We start from the raw sequence: 20,178 nt of genomic DNA, 5'->3' as shown, positions 1-20,178 counted from the left end.
AGACCCATCACAATCTGTCAACTTTCAATTCGCTATCCCTTGAACAAACTTTGTAGAGATAACAAGAGAAACTTTTGCCTCTCCTTTTACAGGTCCCTTCAGTTTTCATCCCCTCCTGTCCATTTTGTTTGTTTCCAGTTCCAGCTGAGTTCAGTCTGGCTTTGTCCCTCTCCCTTTATCTGGAGAACGTTTCCCAATTCTGCTTTCTGTTTCTTAACTTGCTGGAGTTTGACCAGTCTCTCTCCCATGACACCATTTGTTCCCTCCCTTGGCTGGTAGTTCTTGTCCACCGACTCTAGTCTCTGTACACATAGCTTCTGCAGATGAGGAGCGCTCTGTCATTTGTCTTCCTGAGGCACTGGCCATCACTTGGCCATCAACATAAGAAGCTGGTAACCTCAAACTTTGTTCCATTGGGTTTTCACTTGGTCATATTGCCTGTCACTCCGTGGAAGTATTTGTAGTGACTGCCTTTGTAAACAGGACTGGGTCCCTCGTACACATGTGACAGAAATATTCTTTCCCTTCAAAAAGAAAGTGACTGATTTTACTGTGTAAAGTTACAATGGAGGCAGTGTCAATGGTAAGTGAACCTTTGGTCATGTGGCAAACATATTGCCATTCTGTTGCCTGATCAGCCATGTCGTACTGGGGTGATTTCCCTGAATATTTTCCACCGCAATGTCAGTGGAGCTAAAGTGCTGGTACCTCACTCTTTTTTTGAAAAATTTCTTCTTCTAGTTCTTATGAACCTGGTAGTTGCTGCAATGGTTAATCCGAAGAACTGACTCTCCTATTGATGTACCAATACTAATTTGCAGAAATTGAATTTTGCTTTCTGTAATTTTATATAAACGCTTACTATTAAGTTGCTGTTCATCGTCAGTGATGACCTACTTTAGATTTGGTTGCTGTCCAGCACTAGACTTGGCAAGGAACCCCACTGTAAACACTGGACTTTTGAGGTTTTCTGTTTTTTGTGTATTCCGTTTATTTTTAAATGTTGTTTTTCTCCAGTTATAATGTTTCTGGGACAGTTGACTTGCAGTGGGAGAGCTGCAACCACTGCTGTCTTTAATTATTCAGAAAGAGGGACGAGTCTTCTATCTGTGAATTTTTATTTTTGATCCATTTTCATGATGTCGTTGGCTGGGCCATGACTTGCTGCCTATCCCTAGCTGCCCGTGAGACGATGATGGTGAATTGTCAGCTTGAACTGCTACAGACCATCTGATGTAGGGACAGCCAGAGTGCTGGTATGAAAGGAGTTCCAGGCTTTTGATCCAGTAAACAGTGAAGGAACAACGATGTATTTCCAAGTCAGGATAGTGTATGAAGATATAAGACACACCCAAATTGGCGGTGTAGTGGAACATGAAGAGGATTATCTAAGAGAGCAATGTTATGTTTAATCAACTAGACCAGTAGGCTGAGGAATGGCAGATGGAGTTTAATTTAGATGAATGTGAGGTGTTGTATTTTGGGAAGACAGACCAGGACAGGATTTGTACAGTTAATGGTAGGCCTGTGGGGAGTATGTCAAACAGACTGACTTAGGGGTTCAGGTACATTGTTCCTTGACAGTGGCATCACAGGTAGACCAGGTGGTGAAGGAGGAGTTTGGCACACTTTGCTTCATTGGTCACAGCATTCAGTATAGGAATTGGGACATCATGTTCCAGCTGTACAATACATTGGTAAGGTCATGTTTTGAATACTGCATATAATTCTGGTCACACTGCTATAGGAAGGATGTTTTAACCTGGAAAGGGGGCAAAAAAGGATGTCACTAAGACTGGAAGGTTTGTGTTATACGGAAAGGCTGGATGGGCTGGGACCTTTTCCCTGGAATGTCGGAGGCTGAGGGGTGACCTTTATAGAGGTTTATAAAATTATAGAGGTTTATAAATTAAGAGGGGCATGTATAAGATGAATAGCCAAGGTCTTTCCCTGCATTAGGAGAGTCCAAAACTAAAGGGTATTGGTTTAGGATGGGAGGGGAAAGATTTAAAAGGGACCTGAGGGGCAACCTTTTCACACACAGGTTGGTGCATATATGGAATGAGCTGCCAGAGGAAATGGTAGAGGCTGATGCAATTCCAGCATTTTAAAAGACGTTGGATCGGTACATGGATAGGAACGGTTTTGAGCGTTACCAGCCAAACAAAGACAAATGGGATGAGTTCAGTGGGAGAGCTGCAATCCTGATCAACATTGAGTTGGGCCAAAGAGCCTGTTTCCATACTGTATAACTCTCTCTATAAATATAGACTTTGTCCGATAGCTTTGTGCACGTTATATGAAAGGTTGTGTGTATATTTATATCTCGAATTCAGGCAATCACTTTTAGACAGTGGTTACATGATGGAATTTCAGTACAGAAAATGGAGCTATGGCCTACCAGTGTTTATCCTTCACATCAGCCTCCTCCTTACCTTTGTCTCTCTCTGTGTCTCTGTGTCTCTGTGTCTCTGTGTCTCTGTGTCTCTGTGTCTCTGTGTCTCTGTGTCTCTGTGTGTGTCTCACTCTGTCACTTTCTCCCTCTCCTCTCATTTTCTCTTTTTTTCTCTGCCTCACTATCATTTTCTCCCTCTCCCTCTCTGTCCCACTGTCTCTTTCTTGCTTTCTTTCTTGCTTTCTTTCTCTCTCTCCCTTCCCTTCCCTTCCCTTCCCTTCCCTTCCCTTCCTCCCACAAAGGTGTCCCCGTCTGTACGTAGCCCCCTTATTACACAGTTGGCTCCCACCTTGAGCACCACACATAGGCGTGGGCTGCACATTCTCACACACCTCTGAGTAAAGAAGTTCCTGATCTTTAGCTATTGGGTCCAAGCTCTACAATTGCTTCCCTGACCTCTTAGGCCCCTCTACCTTTCAGAAATCCTTTTAAGTTGTGCCATAAAACCAATAACTTTATCCAGACCTTGGGTCTCCTGATGTTTCTTTTGTTTTCAGATGTAAAAATTCTTAATATGATTCAATTTTAAATTTTAATTTTTAATATTGCTGTGGAGTTCCTTGGAATCCTTTTTTATTGTGTTAATATTAGATAAATGAAAATAAAATGTTAACTTCCTTTTGTTTTTAGTGCCTGTACACTTATGACCTGTAGTTTTGGATTCTCCTAAATAGAACTATTTTCTTTAAGTCTACACTTGCCCTTTCATAATTTTAAAAACATATACCAGATTTTCTCTAGGAAGTGACTGAGGTAAGGTAACACTTTCAACTGTTCAGTTTGTCCAGACAGTTGCATCTTCTCAGTTTTGGTACCACCCTTGTCAATTGTTTTTGTACTATGGCGATGGGAAACCTGTGCAGTACTGTATTCCCATGGGTGGTTTAGTCAAAGCTAGATTTGTAAACCATTTTGTTCACAATTCTGTGGTTTCTGATTTGACCGCTAGTCCCTGGAACTCACTAACTGATACCAAATATCCTGTAGAAACCCCTCATTGGGGTGATGGATTTGAATCTTTACTGTCATTCTGAATCCCACTGTTTGTTTTAGAATGAAATTGTTCATGCCTGATACGACTGGGTGAATGTGCAGGTCAGTGTGTATCCCTCTGTGGGATTTGATTGATTTCTTTTCTCTCTCCTTTCACAGAGCGACGATGGAAAGTCACCTTGACACACCATACAATGTCCCTGACATTGTGGTCACCATTGCCAACAATGATATTGATTTCATTATCCGGTAAATTGCCATTTCCTGTTTTTTTTTTTCACTTGTTTGCCTCTTTCGAGCTAATGTGGATAATTTTTTGTTTTGAAGTGTTGTTATTCTTGTGTGAACTATGCAGTTTACTAATTATTCTTAGCTTCAGTTACTGTGGATTAACTGTGGGAGAAGCAGTGGGCAAACTGAGTGCGGTGATTATCTGTGTCAGCTGTTTGCCTGCTCTGTGAGTGATGTTGTGTCTGACAGTCAGCTGTAAGGGTCTGCTTGTTCCTAGAAGTGCTGGTTACTGCTGCTGCTGTGATGATACACGAACGCCCAGCTCCCATCCCTTCCAGCTGGCAGATTTGTGACTGGCGTGCTTGCTTACAGGATCCGGGTAGTGGGGTAATCCTCGTTGAAGTGCAGTCAGTGCCTGATTGAGGGAACGAACGATCTTGAAGATGGAGGCTGAGAATTGACATGCCCTTGCTGCCAATCCCTCTGTCAGCCAGTGCTCTCCTCACCTTCACTCGCGAGTGTCTGGGTGTAATTCCGGCAACAGTCACTGTTTCATCCAGTGGTGTGTTACTAATGTCCTTTTAGGGAAGGAAAGCTACTGTACTTACCCAGTCTGGCCTACATGTGACTCCAGACTCTTAACAATGTAGCTAACTCTTAACTGCCCTCTGAAATGGACAAGCAAGCCACTCAGTCAAAGGGCATGTGGGTAGACAGTAAATGCTGGTCGTGCTGCCTCACAGCCCATGAAAGAGCTATAAACCAAACAAAGTTTGGACACCGATAAACATGAGGTAATATGTTTTGATAAAATGGGGAGATTACTTGGCAGGTACAAGTCTGGGTAGGATAGAGGAAAATAGGCATCTCGGAGTACAAATACATAAATCGCATAAAGTTACCCTGCACATTAACAAGGCCATAAATTTAAAAAAATCCAAATTCTAATTTAAACCTCTGGTGAAACTCATTAAACCTCCTGAAGTATTGTGTGCAGATCTAGTTTATATTACATAACAATAAAAGAGGTATTGGAGACAGTACAGAGATTTATGTAATTGATTTCAAAACTACATGGCATGCACATCAGGGAAGAGATTTTTTTCTTAAAGTTGCTTCACAGGATGTCAGCTTTGTGGCTTGGTTCAGTGTTTGCTGCCTCGTTCCTAACTGTCTTTGAGAAGGTGCTGGTGAGCTTCACCTTCGAACTGCTGTTTGGAAGATTTTAGGAAGCTTTTTGATGGAGTGGATATATAGAATGGCTAGTGGCCTGCCAACAGACACAAGCGGGTGGATAGTTAGGTTGGTAAATTTAGACCAGGAACGTTGAGGGGATGCTGGTGAAGAACAGAACAATAAATTCCATTACTGGGTGGGCCAAAAGGCACTTTCTGTGCTACTTATCCTGAAGAAAGCTATGTTTGCTGTGTATTCCACACGTGCATTATGGAAGCACAAGTGGAAGCAGAGCAGGACTATGACATAAACAAAGGTGTGAAATAGATTATAGTTTCCATACGAACAACCTTCTCTCTAACCTTGTCTCTTTACTCTTGTTTTTACCAGAGTTATCAAATTTGATCCCTTTCCATGGTATTTAATTTGAAAGCCTGTCTACTTTCCTGTTTATGCAGCTTGCTGAAACATTGTTCAGATATAGATTGTCCTAATGGTAAAGCTGCTATATTTCCCACTACTGCTACCGGTGCTTCATGATATGATCCCATTTTTTTCTCACCAGTCATTGAGCCACACGTTCACTTCTCTAATCTGCCACCTTCTAGTTTGCACATGACTCAGGTAATAACTCTGAGATTAATGCCTTTGAGGTTCTGTTTGTTAATTTAGTGCCTAGCTCCTTATGCTGACAATACAGAATCTCTTGCCCCCATCATTGGTTATCAATGTGGATTATAATGACTGAGTCCTCTCCCTTCGACTGCAAGTTCCTCTTCACCCCTGAGCAGATTCCTTAGAACCCTGACAGCCGCCAGATCTTCTGGATTTTGCATTTTTCTGCAGAAAGAATGCCTGTGCCCTACTACTCCTACATTCCTCATTTCTACTCCGTCTTGACACTGTGGGACACAAAGTTAATCCGATTCAGCTAGCTCATCTACGTCGCAGCCCCCTCTCATCCAATGAGCAGAGAGACATTGAAGTCTGTAGGGCAATTGCAAAGGCTGGCAGTCCTGCTCTCTAGGTATCCTTACCCATCTCACTCATCATCACAGCCTCCTTTCTCTGACCACTGACCAAATCACAGACCCTATCCTAAGGGGTGTGAGTACCTTCCAGTACAAAACATCCCCCCCTGCCCCTGATGTATTGTAGGTCAGCCTGCAGCTCTGAGCCAATGCTATCGAGCTATAAGCACTTACTGTAGTTGTGTTTATTGTAGGTCACACTGGCATCCAGGAGCCCCCACATGCAGCAGCTGTGACACCTCACCTCTTCTGTCAGCTTGTTCTGTTTGAATTAACTACCTAATGATGTATTCAATGATTTGTTTTCTTTTCCTGGTGTATTTTATTAACTCTGCCATCAGTTCCTTTACAATTTTAAATCTTAGGAATAGGATAAATGTTAACCACCTGGTACTCGTCAAATAACAAGCTTGTGGCGGAGTAAGACCAAATTCCTAGAGGTTGATAAAGTGGAAATAGCAAAGCAAAATTACATTCCCTTTCCTTCCTCACCTAATTCCTTGACTTGCCAAACTGCCAGCACTTTGTCGAAAAGTGTGGCGCTGGAAAAGCACAGCAGGGCAGGCAGCATCTGAGGAGCAAAAGAGTGACATTCTTGCCCTGAGCCAGTCCTGATGAAGTGCTTATGCCCGAAATGTTCACTCTCCTGCTCCTCGGATGCTGCCTGACCTGTTGTGCTTTTCCAGTGCCACACTTTTTGACTTTGACTCTCTGGCATCTGCAGTCCACACTTTTCCTCCTGCCAGCACTCTGTCTGCATATCCTACTCGAGTCTCCCTGGTCATAGAGTCACAGAGCTGTACAGCACACAAACAGACCCTTCAGTCCAACTCGTCCATGCCAACCAGACACCCTAAATTAATCTAGTCCCATTTGCCAGCATTTGGCCCATATCCAGATGCCTTTTAAATGCTCCAATTGTACCAGGCTCCACCACATCCTCTGGCATCTCATTCTGTTGATGTGCCACTCTGTGTGAAAAAGTTGCCCCTTTTCTCTGTCTCACCTTTACACCTACGCCCTTTTGCTTTGGACTGACCGACCCTGGGGAAAAGAGTCATAGAGATGTACAACATGGAAACGGACTCTCCGGTCCAACTTGTGGACATTTGTTTTTCATCCTCTCCATGCCCCTCATGATTTTATGAACCTCTCTGGTCACCCCTCAGTCTCTGATGCTCCAGGGAAAACAGCCACAGTCTATTCAGCCTCTCCCTGTAGCTCAAACCCTTCCACCCTGGCAACGTCCTTGTAAATCTTTTCTGAACTTTTTCAAGTTTCACAACATCCTTCCGACAACAGTGAGACTAGAATTGAACGCAGTATTCCAAAAGTGGCCGAACTAATGTCCTGTACTGCTGTAATATGACCTCCTAACTCCAATACTCAATACACTGATCAATGAAGGCAAGCATACTAAATGCTGTCTTCACTACTCTGTCTATCTGCAACTCCACTTTCAATGAGCTATGAACCTGCACTCTAAGGTCTCTTTGTTTGGCAACATGTCCCAGGACCTTACCATTAAGTGTATAAGTCCTGCCCTGATTTGCCTTTCCAAAATGCAGCGACTCACATTTATCTAAATTAAACTCCATTGACTCATCTGTTCAACGTCCCATTGTACTCTGATATAACCTTCTCCTGTGTCCATTACCCACCGTTTTTGGTGTCATCTGCAAACTTACTAACTAGACCTCCCTATATTCACATCCAAATCATTTTTATATAAATGACAAAAAGCAGTGGACCCAGCACTGATCTTTATGGTACTCCACTGGTCACAGGCCTCCAGTCCGAAAAGCAACTCTCCACCAGCACCCTCTGTCTCTTACCTTCGGCCTAATTTCATATCCAGAGGATTAGTTCTCCCTGTATTCCATATGATCTAACCTTACCAACCAGTCAGAACCTTGTCAAATGCCTTCCTATTGTCCATGTAGACAATGTCCTCTACTCTGCTTTCATCAATCTTCTTCTTCTCTTCTTCCAAAAAACGACATCAAGGATTGTGAAACTTGAAAGGGTTCAGAAAAGATTTACAAGATTGTTGTCAGGGTTGGAGGATTTGAGCTATTGGGTGAGGTTTAATAGGCTGGGGCTGTTTTCCCTGGAGTGTTGGAGGCTGAGGTTTATAAAATCAAGAGGGGCATGGATAGGATAAATAGACAACAAAGTCTTTTCCCTGGGGTGGGGAAGTCAAGAACTCGAGGGCATAGGTTTAGGGTGAGGGGGGAAAGGTATAAAAGAGATCTAAAGGGCAACTTTTTCACGTGGAGGGTGGTGTGTCTATGGAATGAGCTGCCAGAGGAAGTGGTGGAGGATGGTACAATTGCAGCATTTACAAGGCATCTGGATGGGTGTATGAATAGGAAGGGTTTAGAAGGATATGGGCCAAGTGCTGGCAAATGGGACTAGATTAATTTAGGATATCTGGTCGGCATGGACGAGTTGGATTGAAGGGTCTGTTTCCATGCTATACATCTCTATGACGCTACGTTTGTGAGACATGATTTCCCACAGAAAAAGCCATGCTGACTATCCCTAACAGACCTTGCCTTTTCAAATACATGTAAGTCCTGTCCCTCAGAACTACCTCCAACAGCTTGCCCACCATTGATGTCAGGCTGATTATTCCACTGTTACCTGGCTTTTCCTTACCACCTTTCTTAAATAATAACCCCACGTTAGCCAACCTCCAGTCTTCCTACACCTCACCTGTGACCACCAATGATGTAAATATGTCAGCGGGGGCCCAGCAATCACTTCCCTCAACTTCCATAAAGTTCTAGTCCCAGGGTTTTGTCCACCCTTTTGGGTTTTCAGACGTCCCACACCACCACCTCTGTAATGTGGACACTTTTCAAGATATTGCTCTTTAGTTCCCCAAGGTCTCTAGCTTCCATATCCGTTTCTGCAGTAAACACTGATGTGAAATACTCATTTAGTGTTTCACCCATCTCCTGCAGTTCCACACACCGGTGACCTTGCTGATCTTCCAGGAGCCCTAATCTCTCCCGGGTTGCTCTTTATGTCCATTAATATATTGGTAGAGTCCCTTTGGATTCTCCTTAACCCTATCTGTCAAAGCTGTCTCCAGTTCCCTTTTTGCCCTTCAGGTTTCCCTCTTGAATTTACTCCTCCTCCCCTTATATTGTTCGACGGATTCACTCGATCCCTGCTGTTGATACCTGATACATGCTTCCTTTTTATTGATCAGAGCCTCGGGTCAACTTCTGAAAGTTCTTGCCTAATACCATCAAAATCGGCCTTCATCCAATTTAGAGTTTTGACTTTTCAATGAGGTCTATCCTTCTCCATAACTATATTAAAACTAATAGAATTATTTTTGCTGGCCCCAAAATGCTCCCCCACTGACGCCTCAGTTAGTTGCCCTGCCTTATTTCCCAAGAGGTGATTAAATTTTGCTCATGTGCGTTCACATACTGAATAAGAAATTTTCCTTGTGTACACTTCCTAAATTCCTCTCCATCCAAGCCTATGGCGGTCCCAGTCTGAGTTTGGAAAGTTAAAATCCCCTAACACTAAACCCTCTTATTCTTACAGATAATTGAGATCACTACAAATTTACTTCTTAATTTGCTGCTGACTGTTGGTGGGGGGCTGGCGGGTGGGCGGTCTATAGTACAAGTCCAATAAGGGGACTATCCCTTTCTTATTCATCAGTGTGCGAGGCAACCTTTGCTCCTCAGCCAAGATTGGTCTGGTTATGTATCCTATTGTTCCTGGTTGCTAATTTGAGCATTTCCCTCATTACAATAATGACTTTCACTCCAACGTTGGCAGTGATTTGGTTCCAGACCTCATGGATGCAAAGCCTTATGTAAAATCCAGTTGTTTTTTTCCGTCACCCAGTAGACATTTTGTTTGTGGCCAGCTGTCTTTGTTTCCTGAAAACCTCCTGTCAGTACAGCTTGCTGCCAGGGGTTCTGAAACCTGATGCATGAGTAAGCGGAATTCAGACCACAAATGTTTGTGGAGTATGATACAGACTTAACTTGCCAAAATATTTCGGACGTCACCAGTCCCACCCTCCGCTGTTGCTAAGCTATCTGACTGCTTGTTCAACATGGAGTCATACAGCGTGGAAATAGACTGTTCGGTCCAACTTGTCAACTGTGTTGACCAAATATCCCGATCTGACCTAGTCCCATTTGCCAGCACCCGGCCCATATCCCTCCAAACCCTTCCTGTTCATAGACCCATCCAGATGTCTTTCAAATGCTGTAATTGTACCAGCCTCCACCACTTCCTCTGGCAGCCTGTTCCATACACGCAGCATTCTCTGCATGATAAAGTTGCCCCTTAGGATCCTTTTAAATCTTTTCCCTCTCCCCTTAAATCTATGCCCTCTAGTTCTGGACTCCCCTACCCCAGGGAAAAAGACCTTGTCTATTTACCCTATGCACGCCCTTCATGATTTTATAAACCTCTATTAGGTCATTCCTCAGCCTCCAACGCTCCAGGGAAAACCACCCCAGTCGATTCAGTCTCTCCCTTAAGCTCAAGCCCTCCAAACTCACCAACATTTTTGTAAATCTTTTCTGAACCCGTTCAAATTTAACAAGATCTTTCCTATAGCAGAGAGAGCAGAATTGAATGCAGTATTCCAAAAGTGGCATAACCAATGTCCTGTACAGCCCAACTCCTATATTCTATGCTCTAACCAATAAAGGAAAGCGTACCAAATGCCACCTTCACTAGCCTGTCTACCTCGATTCCACTTTCAAGGAGCTATGAACCTGCACTCCAAGGTCTCTTTGTTCAGCAACAGTCCCAAGGACCCTACCATTAAGTGTATAAGTCTTACCCTGATTTGCTTTTCCAAAATGCAGCACCTCACATTTATCTAATTTAAACTCCATCTGCCACTCCTCGGCCCATTTGACTCATTCAATCAAGATCCCGTTTTACTCTGAGGTAATCTCCTTCACTGTCCGCTCTACCATCAATCTTGGTGTCATCTGCAGACTTAGTAACCATACCCACTACGTTCACATCCAAATCATTTACATAAATGATGAAAAGCAGTGGGCCCAGCACTGATCCTTGCGACACACCATTGGTCACAGGCCTCCAGTCTGAAAATGAACTTCCACCACCACTCTGTCTCCTACCTTCAAGGCAATTTAGTATCCAAATGGCTAGCTCTCCCTGCATTCCATGTGATCTAACTTTGCCAACCAATTTACCATGCAAAACCTTGCTGACTGTTTTGCTAAAGTCCCTATTGACAATGTCTACTCCTCTGCCTTCATCGATCTTTTTTTGTCACTTCTTTCGAAAACAAAAATCAAGTTAGTGAAACACAATTTCCCATGAAAAAAAGCCATGCTGACTATCCCTAATCAGTCATTGTTTTTCCAAATGCATGTAAACCCTGTCCCTCAGAACCTCCTCCAACAACTTACCCACCACTGACTTCGGTGTCATCTTGCATCTGTTATTACCTCCACCCTGTGAATCCTACATCTTCTGATCCAAGATAATTTGTGGGTGGCACGGTGGCACAGTGGTTAGCCGGGTTCAATTCCCGCCTCAGGCAACTCTCTGTGTGGAGTTTGCACATTCTCCCCGTGTCTATGTGGGTTTCCTCTGGGTGCTCCGGTTTCCTCCCACAATCCAAAAATGTGCAGGTTAGGTGAATTGGCCATGCCAAATTGCCCGTAGTGTTAGGTGAAGGGGTGAATGTCGGAGAATGGGTCTGGGTGGGTTACACTTCGGAGGGTCGGTGTGGACTTGTTGGGCCGAAGGGCCTGTTTCCACACTGTAAGTAATCTAATCTAATAATTCTTTGCTCTTGCACATATTCCATCCTGCACCAACAATGCACCAACCACCCTTTCCTTCCTGCTTTTTCTTCTGGAACATTTCATACTCTGGAATATTTAGTTCCAGCTTTCAGATCACATTGCTCCCATGGGACTGTAATGGCTGTAATATTATAGCCACTAACCTGGTATTTGTGGTGTTAATTCATTCATTTTGCTCTGAATATTACACACATTCAAGTAAAGATTCAATTAGCTTCACCTTTTTTCTTTGTCTTTCCCCTCTTTGACCTTTTTTCTGTGTTTGTACATGCTAAACCTTCCTGTCCCACTCTGGGTATCAGTATCCAAGTAGCTCCCCTGTAATGCTGGCATGACTGCTTGCTACATAATCCTACATTTCCTTTCACCCAAACTCTCCCTGTCTTAGGTAGTTGAAGATTGGCTCCACAACCAGAGTGATTTGATTTGCCAGGACACTGGTCCTTGGCGGGGGAGTCAAGTGAAGCGTTTCCACTAGCACAGCTCCCTTCTACCCCAGTACTGGTGGCAGTGCCCTATGAACTGTAACCCATTGCACTCACGTCACACATTTAACTCCTTGTCTGTGGCCCAGGTAGCAATCTAGAGATTGTTACTTTGGAAATTCTCCTTTTGGATTTAACCACGAACTCTTGAAGATTTTCTAGCAGAACCTCATTTCTACACCTGTCAAAGGTTTTGGTACCAATGTGGGCAACACCTATTGGACCCTCTCCTCCTCCAGGCCTGAGGAGGTCTCCTTGACCCTGGCATTGGGTAGGGCACCTCAACCTTTGGCATTCTCACCCGTGATGGTAGTAGGTTGTGGTGAAGCCTGGTTAGACCACAGCTCTCGTGCTGTGCCTTACCTGCTTCCTCTAATCAAGGCAATGGTGACGCTGATTTCTAAGGATGTGACTGGAATGGCGAGGAGAGATTGAGAGTTGGGGCTCCTGTATTTTGCTGGAGAGGTGAAGACTGAAGAAACCAAACTGAGTCATTTAACACCGTGAAGGCAAAACCTTGGGAAATTGCTTCCCGCTAGGAAAATGCCTTGGCTGTTAGACAGCACTAACGGTCACGTGGGGGATGTGTGTGGATGCACGCGGGCGCAGTTTAGGAGGAATTCCTTTTACACAGGTGTAGGCCGTACAGCCCATGGAGTGTGCCCCACCATTTAGTGTGATCATGGCTGATGGAATCGTTTCATTGCCTTTTTTGCTCATGTCATCCCTATAACCCTGTATAACCCTTTTGGTAGTCAGAATCTCTCAACGTTTACCTCCAACATACTCAAAGACTGTGCTTCCACAGCTCTCTTTGTGGTAGAGAATTCCAAAGATTCACAACCCTTTAAATAAATGAATTTCTCTTCATCTCGGGCTTAAGTGACACCCCTGTCCCACCACCTTGTTTTTAAAACTCTGTCCCCTGGTTCTAGACTTGCCAAAGAAAAACAAAATAACCTGCTTTCATTGACCAACTGTTTATTTTCCTTCATCCTTTGTGTTTGGCCCCAGTGACTGACCGACTGGATATTTTCTCCCTTAGAATTTACCTTTTGCCCTGATTTATAAACGACACTGAGCTGACTGAGTGCGATGGAGTGCCTGCCGTGAAACCAGACGAAAATGGTCTGGGAATCAGAATTTGGGGAAACTGATCCAACCATTTTACTGAGCTGCTCCGAGAAACCTGGAGGCCCAACAGTAACTCAAAGGAAATCACCTCATGCGTTCCTGCCCTGAACCAAAATTAAGTGGGACTTCCCTGTAGCTGCTTGTTTCCCCAAGTAAGACCAAGCACTGCTAGTGGCAGGTTCGTGTTTGGGGATGCGGATTGCTATTTGTTTGCCCTGTTTAGTGTTTCATGTAGTTTTTACGTGGAATCTTGTCAGTTACGTTAGTCTTGTACATGATGGGTGGGAGGGTCTTTTGTCCTGGTGAGTGGTTGTCTGAGTGTCGGTTTATGGGCTGTCTCGAATCCAGTGGGCAGAGATGTCTGGCTGTCAGTTCAGAGATTTTTTTAAATATATACTAGCGTGGCTAATGAGTTAGGTTGTGGCATGTCCTCATTGCATTGTTTGTCTGTTGGGCATCTGCAGATGGAGTGGTGGGGGTTTCCTTTCTTGGCACAGGCTTTGTCACAGGTCAGGGCTGCTGCAGGGTGGTGTAGGCCTTTTGAAGAGGGTCCTGATGCAGCTTCTGTTGAATGTGTTCAGGTGGTTGCAGTTGAAGGTCAGGATCTGGTGGGTGTGTGTGGTTTTCCTGTACACTTTGTGGTGCACTCACCGTTCTGTGTGCTTTCTGCAGTCTCACTCCGGAATGAGAGTTGGTTGTTAGTTTCCTCCCATCTTTATAACTTTGATCCTTGCGAGCATGGTGTTGATAACCCAGTGTGTGCTCCCAATCTCTTCCCTTAGTTATTACAAAAATGTTGTCTACATATCTAAGTGAGAGTTTGAGTCAGACTTGTGGGAGGGCTGTTGTTCTAGTCCTTGCTGTGAGCCTAAAGATGGGTGAGCCCGTCGGTGGCCCGTTAACTCGTTCATCTATCTGGCTGCTGAATATGAGTTACATCATCAAGCACAGGCCCGAGGGTTTGAGTATGCAGTCCTTGTTGATTGGTTCCCCATTGTGTGGTCTGTTCTGTTTGTCCAGGAGGTCGGTATTGTCACTCTGGCTAAAGTTCTGTCAATCGATGTAAATAGCGTTATTTACATCAAATAAGACCATCGCTTCTTCCTTGTCTAAGTTTGTGCTTGTGATGTTGTCTAGGAATTCCTGTGACGATTGTATGAAGTGTTTGGGCCTGCTGATGAGATGTTTAAGGTTTTGTTGAAGTGCTTTTGTCAGTTGATGTGACAGATTTCCTGGGAATGCCACAATAGGTCAGGATATGTCTGGTTTGTGTTCCTTAGATAATCTGTAAAGTTGTGGGGTATTGTTGCCTCCTGGCTCCATCTTTTGTAGGTCTGTCTTTGTTATCAGTTCATTTACTACGCGCCCTTCTATAATATGGCTTCCCAAAGTGGGGTCAGGGCTCCTTTGCCAGGTCACATCAGGATTGAGAGCTCTAAGGTAGCGTCACTCTCTATAGAGCCCAGTATGGATTCTCACAGTTGTAATCCTGCACCAACACTCTGAGGTAGACATACACACAGACTGGGCGAAAGTGAGGACTGTACATACTGGAGATTAGAGTCAAGATTGTGGTGTGGGAAAGGCACAGCAGGTCAGGCAGCATCCGAGGAGCAGGAAAATCAACGTTTCGGGAAAAAGCCCTTCATCAGAAATCCTGTTCCTCGGATGCTGCCTGAACTGCTGTGCTTTTCCAGCACCACTCTAATCTAGAATCTGGTTTCCAGTATCTGCAGGCCTTGTTTTTACCTCCCCAATGTAGAGGAGACCGCAGCGAGAGCAATGGGTACAGTAACTAACGTGTGGAAGAGCCAGTGAAATTTTGATGGATGTGGAAGGCTCCTTTGGGACCTTGGATGGAGGTGAGGGGGGAGGTGTGGGCACAGGTTTTGCAATTCCTGCGGTGGCAGGGGAGGGTGCCAGGAGGGAAGGGTGGGTTGTTGGGGGGGCGTGGACCTGACCAGGTAGTCACGGAGGGAACGGTCTTTACAGAAAGTAGATAGGAGCGAGGAGGGAAATATATCCCTGGTGGTGGGGTCCATTTGTAAGTGGCGGAAATGGCGGAGGTTGGTGGGGTGGAAGGTGACGACTGGGGGTTCTATCCTTGTTGTGGTTGGAGGGGTGGGGTTCAGAGAAAAGGTTTGGAGGAATAATTGTTTTAAAACCAATCTTTTGTGTTGATGTAAATCCTATTCATCTGTCCATTTTGTCTTGTGTTCTTTTTGTCTGTCTAAACAGAAGTTGAGGTGAACGTGCTCGATTTGGTTTGGAAATGTTTGACTAATGAGAATAAATTTCCATGCAAAACAGCTCTCCCTTAGACAACACTTCTCTCCATAAATATACTGTTGAATATTAACACAGTCCCTGCCTGTGGACTGTGCTGGGAATTGCAGAGTCAGATTGGTTAGTGATCAAAGGAGCCCTGCAGTGATTGTTCCTGATACAAGCGCTGACTTGACACATTGACATCCTGCATCTAGCAAGTAGGAAGGCAAGGAGCTGCAGTAACTGGGGAAAGTCCACACCTAATGTAGTGGGCAGTGGCGGCCAACTTGTGAGAACAATGGAGATGACATTGGCAGGGTAATGGGTACAAGCTCCGAGCTGTTAGGCAATAAAAGCTGTAAAAGGTGCCGTGTGAGAGTTGGAAAGCAAACATTGATTTCTACTGTAGCTGTGTTCATCAGGTAAACTTAAGCAGATTTAAGTTGAAAATTACAAACACAATGTTTTGTAACAGAACTACACATAGGATTTGTCTACAATATTTTGTCTGTCTGTGTGCATACGTGCGCCTGTGTGCGTCTGTGTGCCTGTCCGTGTGCCTGTTTGTGTGTGAATGTGTGTGCGCGTGCCTGTCTGTGTGTCTGTCCGTGTGTGTGCGTGCCTGTCCGTGTGTGCGTGCCTGTCTGTCTGTGCGTGTGTGTGTGTGTGCCTGTCTGTCCGTGTGTCTGTGCGTGTGTGCGTGCCTGTCTGTCCGTGTCTCTGTGGGTGTGTGTGCCTGTCTGTCCGTGTGTCTGTGCGTGTGTGTGTGCCTGTCTGTGTGTCTGTCCATGTGTGTGCGTGCCTGCCTGTCTGTGTGTCTGTGCGTGCCTGTCTCTGTCCGTGTGTCTGTGTGTGTGTGTGTGTGTGTGTGTGCCTGTCTGTCCGTGTGCGCGTGCGTGCGTGCCTGTGTCTGCCTGCCCTTGCATGCCTGTGTCTATCCGTGTGCGTGCGTGCGTGCGTGCTTGTCTGTCTGTCCGCGTGCATGCCTGTCTGTGTGTCTGTCCGTGTGCGCGTACATGCATGCCTGTGTGCGTGCACGCGTCTGTGTCCATGCCTGCCTATCCCTGTGTGTGTGCATGTACGTGCCTGTGTGTGTCAGTGCCTGTCTGTGTGTGCGTGCGTGCATCTGTGTCTATGCATGCCTGTCTTTCTGCCTGTGTGCGCATGTCTGTGCGTGCGTGCCCATCTGCCTGCCTGGAGAAACTGAGGACTGCAGATGCTGGAGATCAGAGCTAAAAATGTGTTGCTGGAAAAGCGCAGCAGGTCAGACAGCATCCACGGAGCAGGAGAATCGATGTTTCGGGCATGAGCCTGAAGAAGGGCTCCAATCCTCACTTTCTTCTCTATGCTGACTGATCAATACACTTCGGATTGATTTGAAAAACTTTACCTTTTCACAATGATTTTGGTGATTAAAAGTTATTTAGAGTTTTGGCCAAATGTTGCCCTTTGCAGAGAGAGTCTGCAGTTGCCAGATACCGACAGAGAGAGGGGAGCGCAAGGCCCAATACTGTTACCCTCACCGTGCTCCTGTCACCTTTGTTTCAGGATCTCGGATCGTGGAGGTGGGATTCCTCACCAGATTATCGACAAAGTGACGGATTATCACTTCACCACGGCTGAGGAGAGCTCACAGGATTCCACAATGAACTCTTTTTACGGCCATACTGTCAACAGTGGGCCCCAGTCAGGGCCGATGCATGGGTAAGGACTGACCAGGATAATAACAGGATCCTTCATTCCCCACGGGCTGTTAGAGAGGCCTGACTTGGGTTTAATAGGTAAATAAACAAATCCCAGTTTAAATTGCACACTGGCAGAGACTTTGCACTGTCTAGAAATAGATTATAGTTAGTATGAGGTAGTCTTGATATCAGACATTGGACTATAGGAACTGAAGGAGATCATTCAGTGCAAGAAATTCTGCCAATCCAGCCACACTGTCCAATGTCAACCAATGTTGTGGTTGTGTTCGCCGAGCTGGGAATTTGTGTTGCAGACGTTTCGTCCCCTGTCTAGGCAACATCCTCAGTGCTTGGGAGCCTCCTGTGAAGCACTTCTGTGATCTTTCCTCCGACATTTATAGTGATTTGAATCTGCCGCTTCCGGTTGTCAGTTCCAGCTGTCTGTTGCAGTGGTCGGTATATTGGGTCCAGGTCAATGTGCTTATTGATTGAATCTGTGGATGAGTGCCATGTCTCTAGGAAAACACTACATAGGACAAACAGAAAGACAGCTAACGATCCGTATCCATGAACACCAACTAGCCACGAAACGACACGACCAGCTATCCTTAGTAGCCACACACTCACATGACAAGCAACATGAGCTCGACTGGGACAACACTACTATTATAGGACAAGCCAAACAGAGAACAGCCAGGGAATTCCTAGAGGCATGGCACTCATCCACAGACTCTATCAGTAAGCACATCGACCTGGACCCAATATACCGACCACTGCAACGGACAGCTGGAACTGACAACCGGAAGTGGCAGATTCAAACCACTATAAATGCCGGAGGAAACAGCACAGAAGCGCTTCACAGGAGGCTCCCAACCACTGAGGATGTCACCTAGACAGGGGACAAAACGTCTGCAACACAAATTCCCAGCTCAGCGAACAGGACCACAACAATGATGACCCGAGCTACAAATCTTTGAATGTCAACCAATAGATGGAGCTGGTCACTAACAGCATTGTACATTACAACACTGCTTATATTAAAATCTTGGGCCTAATATTATACAAGTTACTTCATTTGGGAATGCAGTGTTGCACTTATACAGTTCAGGATTTCATATTTTCTTTCTCTGGCTGAGAAATACATGAAGAAAACTAATTCTGGCTCTAACATTGATTCCTGGGGGAAATTGTAACTCACAAATTTGTGGCTGAATTCCTGAAAAGTGAGCTTTTACTGTAACACTCCCTCATTCTATTGCTACACTTACACACCAGTGGAAGTCATTGTCTGTTTTGACTCTTACCCCTTGTCCAACTCTACCTGTGTTAATTTGGAAAGCTTCCAATATCTCTTCACCTTGATGATCATACATTTCCTCCAATCTCTATGGATGATACAGGAGCTATTCCGTATAGTTATTGGGAAATGACTGTTTTTATTCTGCTGGTTCTTGAACCTGATGAGTGGTGATTGGTTCATGGTGTTACTATGACAGATTTCTGTGTTTAAAGGGGCGTGGTGATATATTGTTCCCCCACCAGCTGGGGAGTGAGGCACGACCACAACTCAGACTAGGGCTATGGAATGAGAGCTGGTGAGGGTGGCAGTGTTCTTGTGGGAGTTGATCCATACGAACACATGCCCAACCCAGTGCTCTGCTCTGGAAGCTCCCATTCGCGGGGAATTAATCATAGACTCTCTACAGTACTGAAAGAGGCCATTCGGCCTATCGAATCTGCACTGACCCTCCTGAAGAGGATCCCACCCAGTCTAAGTTTTTACCAAGGTCAATCCACCTAACCTGCCCATCTTTGGCTGTGGGAGGAAACTGGAAACCCATGCGGACACCGGGAGAGTGTGCAACTTCCTCATTCTGCCTAGATGATAGATGCTCTCCCCAACCCTACAGAGTCCATTGTGGGACACCCTATTCCCACAGCTCTCCTGCTTTGTGTCCTTTGTTCTCATGGGGCATGAGAAGCCTCCCTAAATGCAGTATACTACAGCAATATTGCTGGCCTGGACTGGAGACTGAACGATAGAAGAGAGGTTTCTATCTCTCTCTCTAGAAAGATTGAACAATCTCTGGGCTCCATTCTGCATAAGAGAACTGCTTGATTGAGACCGTTAAGATTACAAGGGAGGCTAAATCAGGAACTTTGTTAGTCATTGCTAAATTCATTCAGGAATTCCAGATCAACGTTACTGCCCAGAAGTGGTTAAAACGTGGATTGTGGTTGAGGAAAACTATGTAAAATGTGTTTAAAGGGAACCAGATAAATGAGGGAGTAAGGTTGAGTGAAAAGGAATGGGAGGGGGCTGATGTGTACAATAAACACTGATCGAGACCTGGTGGTTATCAGACAGCCTCTTGCTCCAGCTTTTTGTGTATTTGACGTCAGTGCGGGGATGTGCTTTCCACCATTTTAGTTGCTATTGACCCTGAAATGAACCACTAACTCAAAACAAACTGATGATTGATAGCAAATTTGCTATCAATCATGTAATATTTTAGGTAGTGACTGAATCAAAGGGGCATGTGGATGAACAGATGACGAATGCAGTACAATCAGTTCTTCTGTAATTGTGATGGTTGTGTTCTTGTGCAATACCATGTTATAGAAAAATCGCACTTTAGAAACCGTGCTTAATGTTGGTGATGTAACTGCATGACAGCAAACACATTTTAAAAGTTTGCACTTTGATGAACTGGGGACACCTCTTAATCACATGACAGTGAATTCATGTTAAAGAAACACTCGCTATAGCAGAGCGACCTGCACAATTCTGAATTAAGCTGATACTTCACTCTCTAATGATATTCAAAACAAACAATGGAGCAATATTGTAAACAGTTACCAGAAGCGTTTGGTTGTTGCTGTATT

At 44.9% G+C, this 20,178-nt stretch overlaps 1 protein-coding gene across 1 annotated transcript in view; it reads left to right on the top strand.

Moving 5' to 3' along the window:
* The window catches only part of bckdk (branched chain ketoacid dehydrogenase kinase), a 58,802-nt gene that overhangs the window by 36,617 nt on the left and 2,007 nt on the right, over window positions 1-20,178 (top strand). Inside the window, exons 9-10 of the mRNA XM_072589396.1 lie at window positions 3,608-3,697; window positions 17,156-17,311. Coding sequence (XP_072445497.1) covers window positions 3,608-3,697; window positions 17,156-17,311 — 246 coding nt within the window. The remainder of the gene's footprint in view (window positions 1-3,607; window positions 3,698-17,155; window positions 17,312-20,178) is intronic.

The sequence above is a fragment of the Chiloscyllium punctatum genome, chromosome 19, assembly GCF_047496795.1.
Source record: "Chiloscyllium punctatum isolate Juve2018m chromosome 19, sChiPun1.3, whole genome shotgun sequence".
NCBI lineage: Eukaryota > Metazoa > Chordata > Chondrichthyes > Orectolobiformes > Hemiscylliidae > Chiloscyllium > Chiloscyllium punctatum.
This window is presented reverse-complemented; position numbering and strand designations above follow the sequence as displayed.